General features: G+C 40.7%; 1 protein-coding gene across 1 annotated transcript in view; it reads right to left on the bottom strand.

Moving 5' to 3' along the window:
* Nucleotides 1-230: 230 nt before the first annotated feature.
* LOC133421803 (dynein axonemal assembly factor 5-like) overlaps nt 231-17,654 on the bottom strand; it is a 29,495-nt gene continuing 12,071 nt past the window's right edge. The window contains exons 8-13 of the mRNA XM_061711572.1: nt 17,235-17,403; nt 12,957-13,104; nt 9,477-9,627; nt 7,948-8,104; nt 7,491-7,682; nt 231-651 (exon numbers count right to left, since the gene is read on the bottom strand). Coding sequence (XP_061567556.1) covers nt 512-651; nt 7,491-7,682; nt 7,948-8,104; nt 9,477-9,627; nt 12,957-13,104; nt 17,235-17,403 — 957 coding nt within the window. The 3' untranslated portion in view covers nt 231-511. The remainder of the gene's footprint in view (nt 652-7,490; nt 7,683-7,947; nt 8,105-9,476; nt 9,628-12,956; nt 13,105-17,234; nt 17,404-17,654) is intronic.

Genomic DNA, 17,654 nt, shown 5'->3' on the forward strand with positions numbered 1-17,654 from the left:
TATATATATATAACATCTAACATCCATTCAGAATATTTGGAATAGACGCGGTAAATCATTTCACTTCGTATTGTAGCAGTGAAGTGACGTGATTTATAATTTTTTTTTGTCTCACATCACATTTAAAATATTTCAATTCATTTATTGGCTTTTGTTAATTGCATTAAAAAAAAAAATCACCCAATAAAAGCATTTTTATAATGAATTTATTAAGAATGAAAACAGTGAACTGAAGGCACAACAGAAATATGAAAGTAGAACAACAGTCCCATCAGTAAAAGTACAAAAATATTTCACTACAACTAAACATCGGAACAGCAGGAATTAAATAACAGCAGTGAATGCAAAAAACTGGTCTTGAAAACTGTTCATTAAAGGACAACTTTAAAAGTTTAGGCAGAAACTTCAATTTTCTCATATAATTCACATGTATTTACTAATGAAAAAAATATCTTTGATGGATAAAGAATCAATATCCCTTCACTAAAGGCACAAATGGTTTGAGTGAGTTTTAAGTTTGTTTTAACTCCAGGGAGCTGATGTGCTGGAGCAGCCGATCGCAGTAATCAGGACGCCGATGTTGGTCTTTGACCGCCTCAGTCTCCGTCTTGAGAAGTGCTGGATGGACAGAGCTGGCTTTCTTCAGGATTTCTGGAAACACAAATAGTCACAAAAACATGGTTGTGTGTTAAAGAGATATATTTTCTATTAACACAGTTAAAGCAAGAGGAATATGTGATGATACAAATGATTGAATCCCCCTCCTCAGGATGTAAGCAACATGTACAAATATTGTATGCATTAATAGTAAAAGAAAATCCTCACTCTCTTATCTCGCTGTTTTAATTTACCGTAATCCAATCGTTCCTCTGTCATGTGCTGCTGCACAACCCAAAAGCAGAATACAATCCCATATAAAAAAAATGTATCTTCAAATATAAAAAGTTCAACTTAAACCTTGTCAGCAGCACTTGTTCCTTTGCAGACTTTTGAAGATGACTTGTCATTTAATTGCAAAAAATGATTCTCTTTCATAAAAGGTAATGCTTCAACTCTCCATAAAATGTCCTAAAATTAACCCCTTAATGCCTGGCATATAAAATAACTCAATTATTTTTTTTAATTTGAAGTGTTAATTATATATTGAAATCAAAAACACTTCCAGTTTTGTATTTAATAATTCCTAAATAATAATTTTCTTATCACTATTAGGCTAGTTAATGTATTTGTTATTTATTTTATTCATTTCTTTGAAGTAATTTTTTGTATGTATAAAACCTCTCTTTTTTTTTTGATCATGGGGTGGTACACATCTCTCAGAAATTCATGCATCAAAAATGATACACATTACAGGGTCATGCTTGTTAATAACCAAGTTACAAACAGCAAACACAATGACAATAGACAATGAACGCATAAAGAAACATTTTATGCGCCTCATTAAACTAAATCATTCAAAACTACAAATGTGTGCATATTAAGGAGTGTGGTCTTTTGATTAACATTAAGTCTGTGATGTCATATGGCTATTTATTTTTTTAACTGCTCAGCACTTTCGATGAACTTGACTTCTTAGCTGTGCATAAAGACCTAACAAAGCTTAATCAGTCTTATTCTAAATAAAATATGGCTTGATGTGTTGTTGACTCCTGCAAGAGAGCACTTTGACCTTTTTTAGGTTGGCCTGGAAGGGTTTTGGAGCGAGGCTTAGCAGCTATCTGCAGCCCTGGTTAGAACCTGCTCATCAGAGCTAACCAGAGGATGCCGGCTGTGCTGCCTCTTGCTCATCAGCTTCCACCCCTCGCGGCATCTATGTCTACTGGTTTAAACACATTACTCTTCAGGACCTTTCCAAATTGACTAACTGGACAACTAACCAACAAATAGCCGAGCATGGTAGAACCTGCAACCGTCATTGGCTTGCGATGGACAGTGGGTCCCAGGAGTCCTCGTTTCAGCTCTGGCAGCGCTCGTTTGGATGTTGTTTCAGTAGTGACATTTGAAATGGGGATGTTTGGGCCGGTTTGATCAGAAAACAAATGTAAAGTAGCATTAGTTAGCATCAGTGGATATCCTTAGCTAAGCCAGACATGCTAAAACAGCCAACATGAGGTAACTGAGCCAAGGCGGGTTTGTTCAAGCCGGCTTCCTGGCCAACTCATTATACCCATTTGCCCATTTTCAGCTTAACTGGGATGGCAGAGTCACAGGGGACTTGTCCAGTTCTTCTTATAGAGTATATACTATAGCCAGTTGAAATACCAGTCAAAGTATAACTATCGTCGACCTACTACTCCCATATCATTAACTCTACTGACAGCAACACCCGGACTTTATTCTCAACTGTCAACAAACTCTTGAAACCAGCTGAAACTCCCTCTCATCTCATCTCCACCTCACAGTGTCAAGAGTTTCTGGACTTTTTCGATTAAAAAATTGTCAACATCCACCAGCAACTGACTCTTCCTGCACCAACGCAACCCACCTACTCCCAGTGGAACACCCTGGATCCTCCACCCTCCAACACTCTGTCCACATTTCAACTCCCATCTGTTGAAAGTATTAATAGATTAATCAAAGCATCCAAGAACTCTACCTGCCCTCTTGATCCTCGCCCCACTGCCTTAATTAAAGCCTGTCTGCCAACAGTCTCACCCATTATAACGGCCATAGTTCACTCCTCCCTTTCCATTGCTACTGTTCCACCATCATTGAAGACTGTTCCATCACTCCCATTCTCAAAAAACCTGGTTTAGATCCAATCGACCACAATAACTATTGGCCCATTTCCAACCTCCCATTCATCTCTAAGATTCTGGAGAAGACAGTAGCAACCCACCTCCAGAACCACCTGCACAATAATAGCCTCTTTGAACCATTCCAGTCTGGTTTCCGGCCAAAACACAGTACAGAAACTGCCTTAATCAAGAACACCAATGAACTCCTCCTGGCAGCAGATTCTGGCCTTCTCACCATCTTCATCTTCCTCGACCTCAGTGTCGCCTTTGACACCATCTCCCACTCCATACTCCTGGAACGCCTGGCTAGCACTGGGGTCTCTGGTACTGCAATAAAATGGTTCACCTCATATCTCTCTTTGCCAGTTTGTTCAAGGGAAAAATGTACACTTACAATCATCACTCATCACACATGGTGTTCCACAGGGATCAGTGCTCGGACTTCGCTTCTCTTCATCATATACCTCCTCCCCCTTGGTAACATCCTCCGCCACTTTGGAATCCAGTTTCACTGTTATGCTGATGACACACAACTCTACATCTTCAGTAAACCAAGCCCCCCCCCCCCCCCCCCCAAAGCAAAGTTCTTCTCGTCGGCACAAGGTCCACACTCTCCAAAACCCACCCCTTCAATATCTCCATTGATGGTCACCCGGTCCACATCTCCTCCCAAGTCAAAAGCCTCGGCGTCATACTGGACAGTGTTCTCTCTTTTACCCCCCACATCAGTAACATTACCCGTACTGCCTTCATGCACCTACGCAACATCGCCAGAATCCGCCCATCTCTCACCCAGCACAACACCCAGGTCTTGGTCCACGCACTTGTCACCTCACGCATTGATTACTGCAACTCCATCCTCACTGGTCTCCCCAACAAACTTCTCCACCGTCTCCAAATCATCCAGAACTCTGCTGCCAGAATCACCACCCGTACAAAATGCACTGACCACATCATCCCCATCCTCATGCAGCTCCACTGGCTACCTGTCCACCACCGCATCCAATATAAAGTTCTTCTCCTCACATTTAAAGCTCTCCATAACCTGGTCCCTCAATATCTGTCAGACCTTCTCCTCTCGAACACCCCCACCCGTGCTCTAAGCTCCTCCTCAGCTGCTCTCCTGTCTGTACCCAAATTCAAACTGGCCACTATGGGTGGCAGAGCCTTCAGCTGCTCTGCACCCAGACTCTGGAACTCTCTTCCCCCCTGCATCTGTCAGATTGACTCCATTGGACAATTTAAGTCACATATTTAAACCCTTCTTTTCAGACTTGCCTATCCAGTCTAATTTTCTGTATTTTATTTTATTCATATTTTCAATGTTTATTACTGTAAGGTGTCCTTGGGTGCTCAGAAAGGCGCCAACAAATAAAATCTATTATTATTATTATTATTATTATTATTATTATTATTATTATCGATGAGACTCGGGCACGTCTGAAAGGTGATAATATCACAATTTACGGTCACATCTTTCAGGTAACTGAATGCAACGCTGGACTTTGTGGAGAAACTTTGGTGTCATGTTATTTATGCATGTTAATCAAGTTATGTACTTATTTAAATAGAGAATTGTAAAATGACTGCTAAAAGTTTGCATGTTAATACCAGCTGTAAATAAACTCACATAACTAACTCCTTTTCTCTTCTAATCTGAGTGAAGTAAGAATCAGTCTGCTCACCAGCAGATGGCGGTGATACACTCTAGTATGATCGCTGTTACCCGGGTTCCCTGTGCTTCCACTGGGAGGTGATCATTCACTGTTCAAATCTGTTTCTCCTTTTGTTCCTTCAGCATTTGCTGAACTGAATTCCTTACAGTGTTGTTTCAGTGTCGACATGCCAATGCTCTGGATGAGTTGGCCAAGGTAAACTCATTATATGATATTTGCCTTTGTTCTTTGGGGAGATTGAGGGGATTTTTAGAGTTTGTGTAAACTCCACTTTGCTGGGATGGATGTGGGGGGTGAGGCTTTGAATCAAAAGAGAACAATGAAAGCCGGTGGTTTACACTCGCGCTGACAATGAGACAAGGAGGGAGAAGAGAGGGAGGGGACGGCAATGTTGTCCATCATTCTGTCAGAACATGCTGTAGACATCAGGGTATTTCACAGCTATGCGTTTGAAATACAAGAAGCGTAAGAATGGGATCAACTATTAAAAGAAACAAGACGGGAGACACAAAGAGGAAGAAAGAGAAAGGAGAGCTTCAAAGACAGCAGTAAATGGGAGGGAGGAATGCTTCCACTTTTGAGTCGTCTGAATCTCTACAGTGATAGGGATCCACACATTTCTGTAAGTGGATGAGGGCAACATGCCGACACACTACAGGTGCTCTACTTTCTTTGATTTAACACTCCTTTATTTTAACGCAAAAAACGTACAAACAAAGGAAACGTTTTTAAATTTATAGTATGTCAGCCTAAAATATTACTCGCTGCAAACTTGCAAGCAACTTAGGTCTTTCAACATCTGTGGTGCATCATATTTTATGAACTGATGCGTTTGTTCCGGTATGGTGTGTTTGATATTTATCATACATGGCTGTAGCATGAAATCCTGAGTCCTTTTACAGGAGACGACTGCCATGATAAGTGATTTAACAGTTTTTCAAGAGAAAATAATACTATTGGAAGAGTCCACCGGCTGACAATCATGACTTTTGTTTCTTTTGGGTCCAGGATGCTACTGTAAAACAGATGGAGAAAACTAATTAATGATCTACTCCAGCTGTGTTAAAATTTGTCTTTCCTGCAACTGTTCTCTGAACTGATGTCCGACATCTCTTCCACAGCTGAACAGAAATGATAGATCATTCATTTTTGAAATGATGGATCATCAGATTTAGGGGTTAGAGTTAGGAAAGTAATGTCTTTTGTCATTTTTTTAAACAATGCCACAGTACAACATTTGATTTTCACCTGAATTTGTATTTCTGTGATAAGGACCAGAATATATGTTTTTAACTATGCTGTGTTACATAAAAGCTTAGAAGGAAAGAGGTTTTTTCTTCATGGTTCATATTTTAAATGAAGGCATGGACTTGGTTGAGTGGCTTGAAATGTTGTTCTCTCTTCCAAACAGCTTTGCTGGAGCGTGTTTTTAGCCGTGGAGAGATTTTGGTCCCTTTATTTGAGGTGTGTGAAACACACGACTTCACAAAGTCCAGACTCACAAAAAGACTGAATACCTAGGACCCCCCCTCACTGGTTAATGAGAACTGACAAGGACTTTCCAGGAGGAGAACAAACATCTTCAAGAGATTTTGTCTTGTCCACTTTGTTTTACCACTTTGATGTTTTGAAATTATATATATATATGACAGATCTTTCTGATTTTTATTTTAAATAAATTCTTCAAAGAGAACACACAAAATTACTCAACTAAAGAAAAATATAAAATATGCCAGTTTACTAAGATGAATTTGCATTCAGAAATCAAGATATTAGACAGTTTTAAACCAACTTCATCGGTAAGAACTTTTATTGCTTCTGTAAGTTGTTAAAATACTAATATTGGGCTAAAAACCACGGTGTGGAAGCTACTGTTGCCTCCGATGAGCAGGAGAATGCATTCCTCTCTCTCCTTCCCTCTCCCTTTCCATTTCCTTTTTTACTCTTTCTATGGTCTGGGGATGAGAGATCCTATAGCATGGTTTCTCATCTTTGTTTTAGCTATCATCACTCACCTGCGTCCTGTCAGAATCGATGATAGCTAACATCCATGAGTGGGAGAGAGTGAAGTCCAGAGGAGCTGCGCCTCAGTTACACACTTCAGGAAAAAGCCACTCAGACTTTCCACTGATACGGCAATAAAACACAGCCATGAAGCTGCAGGCCGATGCAGAAAACAGGAGGAAGACTCTCGGATAAAAGATGGAGGGATTAAGTGGGATGAGCCAGAGGATAGATGCAGAAATGTAGTTATGGGGAGTGAGGGGTTCTCATGTCATTTTCACGATGTGGGACAGTTGCAGATGTTGAACCTGAACGGAGAGGCAGGGACTGGCCGCACAGCTCAATCCATCTACACCAACTGTTTGTACGCAAAGCAAGGATTTAGTCATGCACATTTCTGGGATCGCATATGAGCCTTTGAAATGAGTCTATCAGGTGGGCGCCTATCCATTTCAGGATTTTGTTCTCCACTCCAGAAACCCACCACGAGCCCCAGCCCTCGACGGACTTAAAGTATTTGGGCAAGTGAAATTGTTCACAGTGCTGTTGGTGATAAATTGAGTGGAAAAGCAGGATCAGGGAGAGCTTTTGAAATAAGAGAGTAGAGGTTTTGATGGCAGCATGCCAGCGGAATAATCTGATATTTGATAGTGGACACCCCAAGTTCCCCGAAGTGAGTATTGGATACAGAGGATTGCAGATGTTTTACACCGAAACCCAGCTTTCCTCACAGTTCACATTCATCATGATATTTAAAAACGAATTATGGTTTTCAAAAAATCCTGATCCAAACCTCAACCTAACATAAGAATTTGAAATGATACGTATTTTGCAAGTTTTTTGCATCAGTCTGAAGGACTAACCAAATAAGAGCTATCAAAAAAGTTTAAGGAGAAAAAATACAATAAAAAATAATAAAAAGCAATACGAAAAGTAAGAGCTGCATACAATTCAATTGCATGCATTTTGTCTCATCTTTGATCAAAAATGTAAATGTATCTTCAACAAAGCTAAATGAAGACGTGTGTCCGTCCTCGTCCAGCCAACACTACACTTGGAGGTGCAGTCTTACCGAGCACTAGGCCCTGCACCGAGCTGTCAGGGTCGTCCAGGTGCAGGAGGAGCTGCTGGAAGAGGAGCTGCAGATGAGCAGAGCAAAGCTCAGGGTTGTAGTCTTTGGTCAGGCTGGAGAACCAGAGGCCCAGGGCTTGCAGCGCAACACCACGCACCTCCGTGCTGCTGTCATCCAGACGCTTCAGCAGCTCTGTGGAGAAAACAAAGGCTGATGATAGAATCTAAGTGCGTTTCTGTATATGGGATGTAAAGTTTATGTCATTTAAGAACTGCAGGTTCAGTATCTTGTCTTTATTTCCTACCAGAGCAGATGATAATTTAAGAATTTTTCTACTTAGAAACCATTTTTGCAAGGTACATTAGGAGGGAAAGATGACCACCCCTCCTTGGAAAGAGACAACTTATCCTACACAGCATCATGCAAACTTGAATTGAGATTCACCTTCGTAACTTACCAGGGTAAATCTTGTTGAGAGCCTCGTGGTGCAAACTGGCTCCTATGAGCTTGAGAATGGCAGAAATAGAGCGACAAGCCATCAGCCTACTCATCCGAGAGTCTTCCTCGAGTGCAGACAACACCTGGGCACTCAGCTTTTCCTCCAGACACAGCAGCTGCATCAAGAATAAGCAGAGTCAAGATATATGAGGAGTAATTTAAGATCACCAAGGAAGAAATTTTCAGTGTTTAGAAAAGTTTATCATGTTTCATGGTAAGGATATGAACATGCGACTTCAGGGAGTGACTGTTTCACAGTTAGTCAGCGTCCCTTCATCCCAGTGTTAAAGTTTTATCTGCTTCTTCGGGGAAAGTGAAATACCATGTTTATTAGGCTTGGATCTATCTTACACAAGCATAAACATGGAGTTCAAATTCAGAACTACAGCGTGGACAGATGTTTTAGTCACATCATGGATAAGAAACAGACGTAATGGACAAACAAGGTGAGGCTGAGTCCAGTGAGGGGATATCTTAAACCTCTGTCACCCTGTCTGGTTGCTGAAATGATAAAAAACAGAGCGAGAGGAAAAGGGAGGGAAGGAGACAAAAAGAGGAGGAAAACCTGGCAGACGAGTGATCCATCATTACATCAGTGACAATCTGAGGCTGCCAAGTGTAAGTGAAGCTGCAAATTGTTTTCACAGGGAGATGAGAGGAAACAATGTCCCTCTCAATGAAAGGCTGTTTGATTTGCCAGTGCATAAAAACACACACAACTATGGTGGTAACATCTATGAGGACATGTTGTTCATCTCATCTTAAGTATAAACCAATTCCAAAACCAATTATTAGAGCAAAATATCCTTTTTTGTCACCTCCACTTGCGCACGATTAGATAACAGGGGTTTGATCACGCGCACCTACACCCACGCTCACATTCTCCCCAGATGTTTGCACTGTTTTAAAGATGTGTGATGAGAAGAGACGTGTGCACTACTTTCAGCTGGTCAGCGTGCGCACAAAAAGCCGTAGAGGTCAGGCGAGCACGTGGTTGTCTGAGTGCACATGCAGTAACTCGGCACATGCTCTGACAGGCAGGCGTGAGGCCATGTTCTGCTGACAGTTCCTACGTTTAACAAGAGCCCAGAACAGTGGCGGCATTGTTCCTTTGGGAGAAAAGGCATGTGAACCCGATTCCCCCCCAGTACACCTGCTACCTGCCGTGGCCAACTCTTTCAGCCAAGACAGAAATGATGGTGGAAAATATATTTTCCTAAATGGTCAAGCGGGACCGTCTATGTTGATAAGAAATGGACAAAACAGAGAACTTGGAGTAAACTTAAACCCCTGATGGATTACATGAATGCACCACCACGTTTTCCTTTACAGCTCAATAAAAAAGTGTTTATGTAGACTGAAGATCAAAGGGACATTCTACTTGACGAGGCTCATACTGCTCTTCTATGAGCTGTTTGCTTGTACGGGAGCTTAACACAGATGGGAGAGGAAAACAGACTCAATCTCTGCTCCTGTGTGTGTGTGTACCTGTCCAGGTGCAATGGCCCCCCCGTGCAGCAGAGCTAACAGACAGCTGAGGGCGGCGGTGCGGACGGCGGCAGCTGTGCGGCCTGCGTGCCACACCAGGTTAGGAAGCAGGATGTTGCATAGAAACTTCTCAGACTCGTCTTGGAAATGCCTGGAATGATGTATAAGGGACAAATGAGAGACAAAATAAATCACTCAATTGTGTTGCGTTAAGAGTTATAATTAGATTTACATTTACAGTGACCAGCAAGCACCTATACTGCTTTTAAAATGAATACTGTTGTAAAATCGCTGCTGCAACACAACTGTTACCATACGGTCACTTTCCCACACTCTTTGTAAGACAAACGGGTGGGGGAAGTGAAGAAAAGCAGGAGGCAAAGACATCTGGGTACCGTCCTCCTTTCCTTCTTTATCCCTTTTCCATGCTGGCTTAGGTCCTCTGACATCTAACCACTGGTTTCTGGACCGGCCTTTTCTCCTGATCAGCAACTCAGTGCCTCTTGGCTTTAGTTGCTCAGCTGGACTGACAATAAAACTGTCATGTTTTGTCTTTGATATAGTGTTTCGTGACGTTTCTGTGCCAGTAGGGGGCGACAGTGTGCCACCAATGAAGCCACAACTTTAAAACAGTGTCAGTTCAGTTTCTTCAGTCGAAAAAGTTGTAAGGATTGATGCTGAAAGATGGAAAGACATGTTTCATATTTTAAGGATGTTCGATAATCAGGATACTAAAAATTATGTTCTGCCTCGTTAGGACCAGGCTTTCGTCCCTTCATGGATGTGGTTACAACAATATCAGTAATTTCAAGTAAAAGTAAAAAAAGTAAAAAAAACACATACATGCACTCAAACAAAAAAAAAACAGTTGCATCTCATGAGGAAATTGAATAATATTGCCCTATAAATGCCCAGTGAATCCGTATTTGGTTACCCTTTAATAACTGCATTATGAAAGATTAAAAACCAAATGTTTGGATTCATTATCTTTAAAGTCCAGTACCCACAGTCAGGCCTTAAATCAATCAGTCAGTAGATTTAAAGTTGTTTTTTCCCCCAGTACTTTTTATGTCAACCTCTCTTTGTACAGGGAACACCAGTGTTACATAAATTCAGGGCGAGAGGTTCTAGTTTTCAGATACTTTGTTCAGCTGTTCTGTCTTGTGGAGCTTGTGCAGCTCTACTGCCCACAGGAAAATACTCCAAAGTTGTTCTACTTCATTTAAATCATGCAAACACTTGTCCAAGTCATTTTTTCTTCTTCAGTTTTCCTTCTTTGGAAACTCTTGTGTGAATTTGGCACTGTGCGATGAAATTATTGGAATAATCCACTTCAGCCAGGCTTCTGGATGCTGGAAGTCCTCCTGTCAGACACTATTTTGATATATTCACAAGTAATCATGTCACAAGTAAAGGTCATCTCCTCAACACCTTCTGCACTCCCTAGGATCAAGAGTTCATTGTGGTCGTCCAGGCTTGTTTCTCTCCAGACGCTCTACCCCCTCCCCCTTCTTCTCCCCATTTGAGTTTAGCAAACTTGGTCTTACCTGAGCCAAAACTGTAGTTTCAACTTTTTCATATAATGCTCTCTTGCAAAGTTTGGCTTTATATGTCGTGTGATCCAGCAAGGAAGGAAGCTATTTATCCATAAAAAGGTTCACATTATCTTTTGTCATTCACACTTTAATAGCTGTGACACAAACTCAGAAACCTATTATTAGAGTCTTCACCAAATCTAAACCACTTTGTCGTCATATTGTTTCATACTATGATGAATGTGAATAGTTTCCAATATTTGGTCACTCCATTCTTCTTTTAAAGCTGATTAAAGAAAACTGCAAACAAACTGGGGTTTCAAGAAATGTTCTAAAATATGTTACAGATTAGGGGGTTATTATGGATAAATGCACAGTTGCATCTACTTCATTTAGTCTTGTTTCATGTTTCAGAATTGCACATTTTAAAATAAGAGTTCTTGCAGCGGCATTGCTTTCTTGTGGAAAATCTTAAAACATACATGTTTGAAAGGCACAGTGGCACATAATTTTGGTCTGTGACATCTAAAGAAAAAAGGTATAAACTTTCATTTCTTCTACTTAGATTTCATACCTTGCTTTCTAATCACTGCACAATAAATCCACATGAAGTAAAAGAGGTGGATGTGTGCGCATGAAAGTACCTTACACGTACCTTTCCCTTTCAGCGTGTTCTATAGCGGAGGTGTCATTATATCATTTTGGACGCACAACAAAGAAAAGAAGCTCTCTCTTTGATTATCATTGTCCTCTCGGTGACATATGATGCATGTGTGGCCTGCAATCTGCTGAACAAAGATCAAGCCATAAATCATGAATGGAGGTTTGAGTATGGGTGGAAATGTTACGGCAGACCACACAGCTCCACATAGTGTAAGTTAAGTCATTTCTTGAAATCTTTTGAAGGTGTAACATGGCTTCTGTCTCCTCGCGGTTTTGTGATTACCAGAGATATATCTCAGGAATGAGAGAGGCATTTAGCGGCGCAGGTGGCCACGTTGGAAGCCACCGAGAGACAGAGGTTTCTTTTGTGTAATATGAACATTTACGAAAGGAAAAAAAAAAATCTGATGAAAGCTGATTTCCAGCTTCCATATTTTTGGCAAAGGGTTGCAGAATATTCTGGCTTCAGACCTCTTCCTGTGTTCTTTATGCGATTTTATTGACTGGGATAGTATATCGTCTCATCTTCTTTATACTATTGCCAAGTAAACCCATAGATGTGTTCACTGAGATCTCACGCAAAGATTACTGTATTGTTCCTCAAATAATTGAACAGTGGAAACACCTTCAAACCCAAATAGGCCTTATTGGCAGCAGCTTTAGGGTTAGTTACAACACTGTATAGTTGTCTCCATGGTAACCCCACAGATGGAACTTATTTTAGTGATCGACAGGAGCAGCTGCTGTGATCGCAGGGACCTCAGGTTTAAAGCATTCTTTTCGGCTGGAGCTCAGAGCCCGAGCCAACGGCTGCACAGCTGACGGCTTGGGGGTGGTGGTGGTGTGAGGAGGGGTGTTGGTTTGTGGGGCTCCTTTCTGGGTGTCAGACATTCTTGCAACCCCAGCTCCTTAATCAGTCAATAACCATTCAACTTTCTGTCGAGAAGGCTGTCATCCTCTAAACGCACGCTAGGAAGTGATTAATCAGCATTAGTCGACCTGATACTCCCTAAGAGATCAGTTTAACTCAAACAGGGCCGTGTTCATCAACAGTAGCTAACTCCGCCTAAATCAAGATCCCAGAAGATAACTAACAAGATATGACAGAATGATTTGAAAAAAAAACAAAAAAAAAACGTGCATTTCCAAAACAAACTCGCACTACTGAGTTGAAGCTGAATTCATTGTGACATCATACGATGAAAGACGGGTGGAAAATGTTTCACCTCATTATCATCACCTCCACATTTTATAGCTGGCGTGTGTAATGTGTCTCTCTCACCCCTGGGAGTCCAGCGTGCTCTTTGAATCCAGAAGCAACTTGGCCAGCATTGTGAAAATGCTCATCCTCATTTCTGTGTCCCGGTCTGGCTGGAGGCAAGTATGAAGAAGAGGCATCAGCTTGTTTAAAAATTCCCCGATAACTGGACCTGCAGAACAAACATGGAAACAGATATTGCAATTTTTTTGTTTCTTTTTAGCATTTTGCATCTTTTTTTGTCTTTCGCAAGTGCAAAACAAAGTGTCTCCAGTAACAATTTCAAGCTTGCTTTAAACAAGTGCAGCAGCATGAAAAAGGGCCAGTTGAAGTTGAGTTAGTGCATGTGGTGGCTAATAAATCAACTCTTAGCCAGTAACATGAGATCATGTCTCCTGTCTCTGAAACAGCTGTGATCAAGGCGACAACTCAAAAAAATGGAGGGATGCCATTAAATGATATTGTGAGAGGTGCCAAGAAACATTATCCGAATACATATGTGAGGTTTACTATTTGTTCTATAGGCAATAAAACATTAATAAAGTTTAAAGCGGAGCAGCCCATCTATCGATCACAGTTATTAAGTTAGAAAATACTTAACTAGTCTTGAAAACTTTAAGATGTAACAGCAAAAATGTTTTTGTAGTTAATATTTTTTTGTTTACCAGGTTTGATTGTCATTTTCTAACCGATCAAAGGACTTTCAAGACATTATTACAGGAACCTCAGGGGAAAGGTAAGATGGTGACACAGAGTGCAGGGGAAATAAGACATAGTGTGACTGAGCCTTTCTACACAAATACCTTTTCCAGGAAAGTGAGAAACGTCAAGTGAAACTATTCCTTGTTCCATTCTTGCCCACACATTTATCCGACACCCGTCTGCCTGCATGTTTACACAGCTATATATAGAGACCTGCGTGTGTATAATCAGTGATAAGTGTCCATTGCCCTCTTTGGACTGAATTGTGACCAACATGAAAGGAGACAGAGGAAATCCTGAGGATGTGAGCCAGCATCATAAAATGATATGGGAGGAAAAGAGACAGAATATGGGACTTTTGTCATGCACAGGAATGAGTGAATCAAACGCTGCGTCATTCAATGAGGCATTTGAGGAGTCATTTGTAGGAGTAACTGGCCATAAAGGAGGGTGGGAAAATAAGACCTTAACGAATAATCAACAAAACCCTTCTCATTACGGCTTCTTGGAACAGACTGATGAGTCTGTCAGCTTATATTTTGACCAAGCACCTATTGTGGGTCCAGAGCGACGGGGTAATCGTGCCAGGCTACATCCTAGCAGACATTCTGCAATCGGCTGAAGAACAAAATACTTTGAGGAAGACGTGAGGGAACAATAATTCTTCCTGTGTCAAACAAAAAGCTGATGAGCAAGTAAAATAAACTTTTCTCAGCTGTCTCATTAACTACCGTCAATTGTTCTGATGAGGGCTGATTTCCCTGAGTCATCTGCAAACAGACTGTTTTTCTGCTCGTAGAAAAGCCCCCTGGCATTTGTTAAGAGACTAAAGATCACATGCGCAAGTATGAAACCTAAAAGGAGGATTAGAAAGACATTTAATATATGTAAATAAACCACACACACACACACACACACACACACACACACACACACACACACACACACACACACACACACACACACACACACACACACACACACACACACACACACACACACACACACACACACACACACACACACACACACACACACACACACACACACACACACACACACACACACACACACACACACACACACGCTGTTTGATGTTGTGACCTGTATGTGGATCACTGACCGGCCTTATAATGGACTGATGCACTGGTCAGTTAGTTGTGGGGGAGTGTGTGTGTGGATTAGAGAAGTCTCGTCAATTAGAGAGAGAGGAAAAGGAAGAAAGAAAAAATAGAGAGAGAAAGAGCGAGAGAGATGAAAAGAATGCAAAGAAATGTAAATGATGTAAAGAAACAAAATCTGAAACTGCCATCTTCACATGTCAGTATCAGTGACAGACATGGCAGATGTGCTAGAGAGCACTTGTTTCAGTCACTACAAACTCAAAAACTATGGAGGGAAAAACTCCCAAAAACAAATCTTTAACACTTTTGACACCACCTAGGTTTGAAAATATCTAATTTGGTTAAATGTTCAGATTTTGAGGAAAACCAACCCAACCCGTTCAGTGTAAAATAATTTAGCCTCTCCATCTATATCTCTACCTAACTGCAAATCATGCAGCACTCCCTCCTATTAGAAGGGGGAAGTTGAAACTATTGAAATTATCCCAATTAACTGAAGAAATAAATTAGTTATCACTGATCTACCAATACTTCTGATGTTTGGAAAAAAAAACAACAGCATTCAAATCATTTCTACTTTGAAATAATGGTGAAAAACAGCCCAAGGAATTAAAAGGTATAAATGTTAGACCCTAGTAACTTAAATTACTGAGGAATGAGGCAACAACGAACGACAGCTGTACAAATAATATTGTAATTCCTCCATTGGTTATTGGTTATATTATAACCAATAACCAATGGAGGAATTACAGTGTTATTTGTACAGCTGGCTGACTGTCACCAATCTGTGCTGTTGTATTTTAACAACTTAGGCCAAATCAATAGATGACTTATTATTAACTTTATGTGGCTGACCTGCAGAGGAGGGAAGTGTTGAGTATTTGGGAATAAAATAAGCAGGCAAGTAAGTCAGTATGGTGTGTGTTTCTGTGTTCCTCAAAAACTCCATATCTTCTCATAGAGTGATAATATACTTATTGAGTTTCAAAAAAGATGTACTGGGAAGATCATCATTAAAAATGGAGCTGGATTGTCTCTCTGTGGTATAAAATGTTCAAGCAGAATGAATAATACAGATTTTTTAGCAATATATTATACCATCCAAAAAACAACTTTTTAAACCTAATGTCTTGCTTATTTCAGTAAGAGAATAATAATAATATTTAAAGCTGCAAGCAGTGATGAACGGGCACTCGCGCGTGCAATTTTCACCAATAAAAGTCAACGACTCAAAACTAAGTCCGATGACACCACCCATGACTCTATGTTATGTCAAACCATTCAAAAGTTATGGCAGAAAGTAGGATCTATCAAATATCGACTAATCAGAAGAAGGGGCGAGGCTAATTTCCACAAATTATGTTCAGGTACTCAAAACCGAGTCCGATGACACCACCCACTACTCTCTATGTCAAACCATTCAAAAGTTATGGCAGAAAGTAGGAACTATCAAATATGGACCAATCAGATGAAGGGGGGGCGGGCTTTTTGGCGTCTAGCGTCGCCACGGTAACGCTTTTGACTGAGAAAAGTAATGCGCGTTGTCGCAGGATGGAGACGCACATTTTGATGTATAACTCACCTGGGTGCATGTTACAGTTCGGGCCGCATTAACGGCCAAAGAAATGGCATAAATTGTGCCAAAATTACACGATTAATTCAAAATGGCCGACTCCCTGTTCGGTTTCGGCCATTGCGCCAAGAGACTTTTCTTTAAGTTGCGACATGATACAGGTGTGTACCGATTTTTGTGCATGTACGTCAAACCGTATTGTGGGGCTGGAGGCACAAAGTTTTCTAGGGGGCGCTGTTGAGCCATTAGACCACGCCCATTAATGCAAACCATTAAATATCAAATTTTTCGCCAGGCCTGGCTTGCATGCAAAATTTGGTGACTTTTGGGGCACGTTTAGGGAGGCAAAAAGGCCCTCATTTCATCGAAAGAAAAACGAGAAAAATAAAAAACGAGAACTCCTATAGATACAATAGGGCCTTCACACTGTAAGTGCTCGGACCCTAATAATACTGTTTTCATTTCAACATAACAATTTGTTTGAATTACCATTTTACAAAGTCTTTAAGCTATTTTGGAAAATGGAAGTGCTTTGCTGCTTTTCAGTAAGTAAAAGTAGTAAAATAAAATTATTCTCCCAAACTCATGCAAGACAACTTTAGCAAACTACGAACACCACTAAATGATCTTCGCCAGCGATCTGAAAGCTCCTGATTTTGATGCATTGCCTTTGTGATGAACCACTTGTGACAAGATAATTAACTTGATGAAAAAAGTTTTAAGCAACATGTTGTGCTCAAACAAGCTACAGAAAGAGCAGTTTAATGAAGCGCTACATCTTCTTTACTACATACTCGATCAGTCAATAAGGATTTTTAGATAACTGAGAAATGTGGTGCCTGATCATGAACTGTATTTTTTTTTTTTCAATAGTGTGCACATTTCAGTGGGTGTAAGTCTCACCTGATTGCGTAGCTATAATATGGAGTTGCAGTCTCTGTGGGGAGTAACTAGACCAGGAGTTAACAGAGGCGGACAGCCAGTCCAGCAGCTGTCTCATATGTTGTCTGTAGAGCGCCATCACCGAATCCAAGCCCTGTACCTTAGTCAAAAAGTGTACACTCTCCAAAGCCTGAAGATCAGAGGGACAGGCGGAACAAAATCATGTCAAAATATCTAAAATATGGAAGGTTTTACTGAAACAATTAAGTAGAAACACAAGATGTAAAATGTGATTTTCTGCCACAGTTTTTGTTATATTCTGATTTAAAGATTCTGCCGTTAATTCTTACATGTGAAGCACAAAACATATGAAACCGTGGAAAATACAACACTGCAAGCATGACAAAGTTTCTCATGTAGAATCTACACAGGAAGTCGCAA

The sequence above is a fragment of the Cololabis saira genome, chromosome 21, assembly GCF_033807715.1.
Source record: "Cololabis saira isolate AMF1-May2022 chromosome 21, fColSai1.1, whole genome shotgun sequence".
NCBI classification, from domain to species: Eukaryota; Metazoa; Chordata; class Actinopteri; order Beloniformes; family Belonidae; genus Cololabis; species Cololabis saira.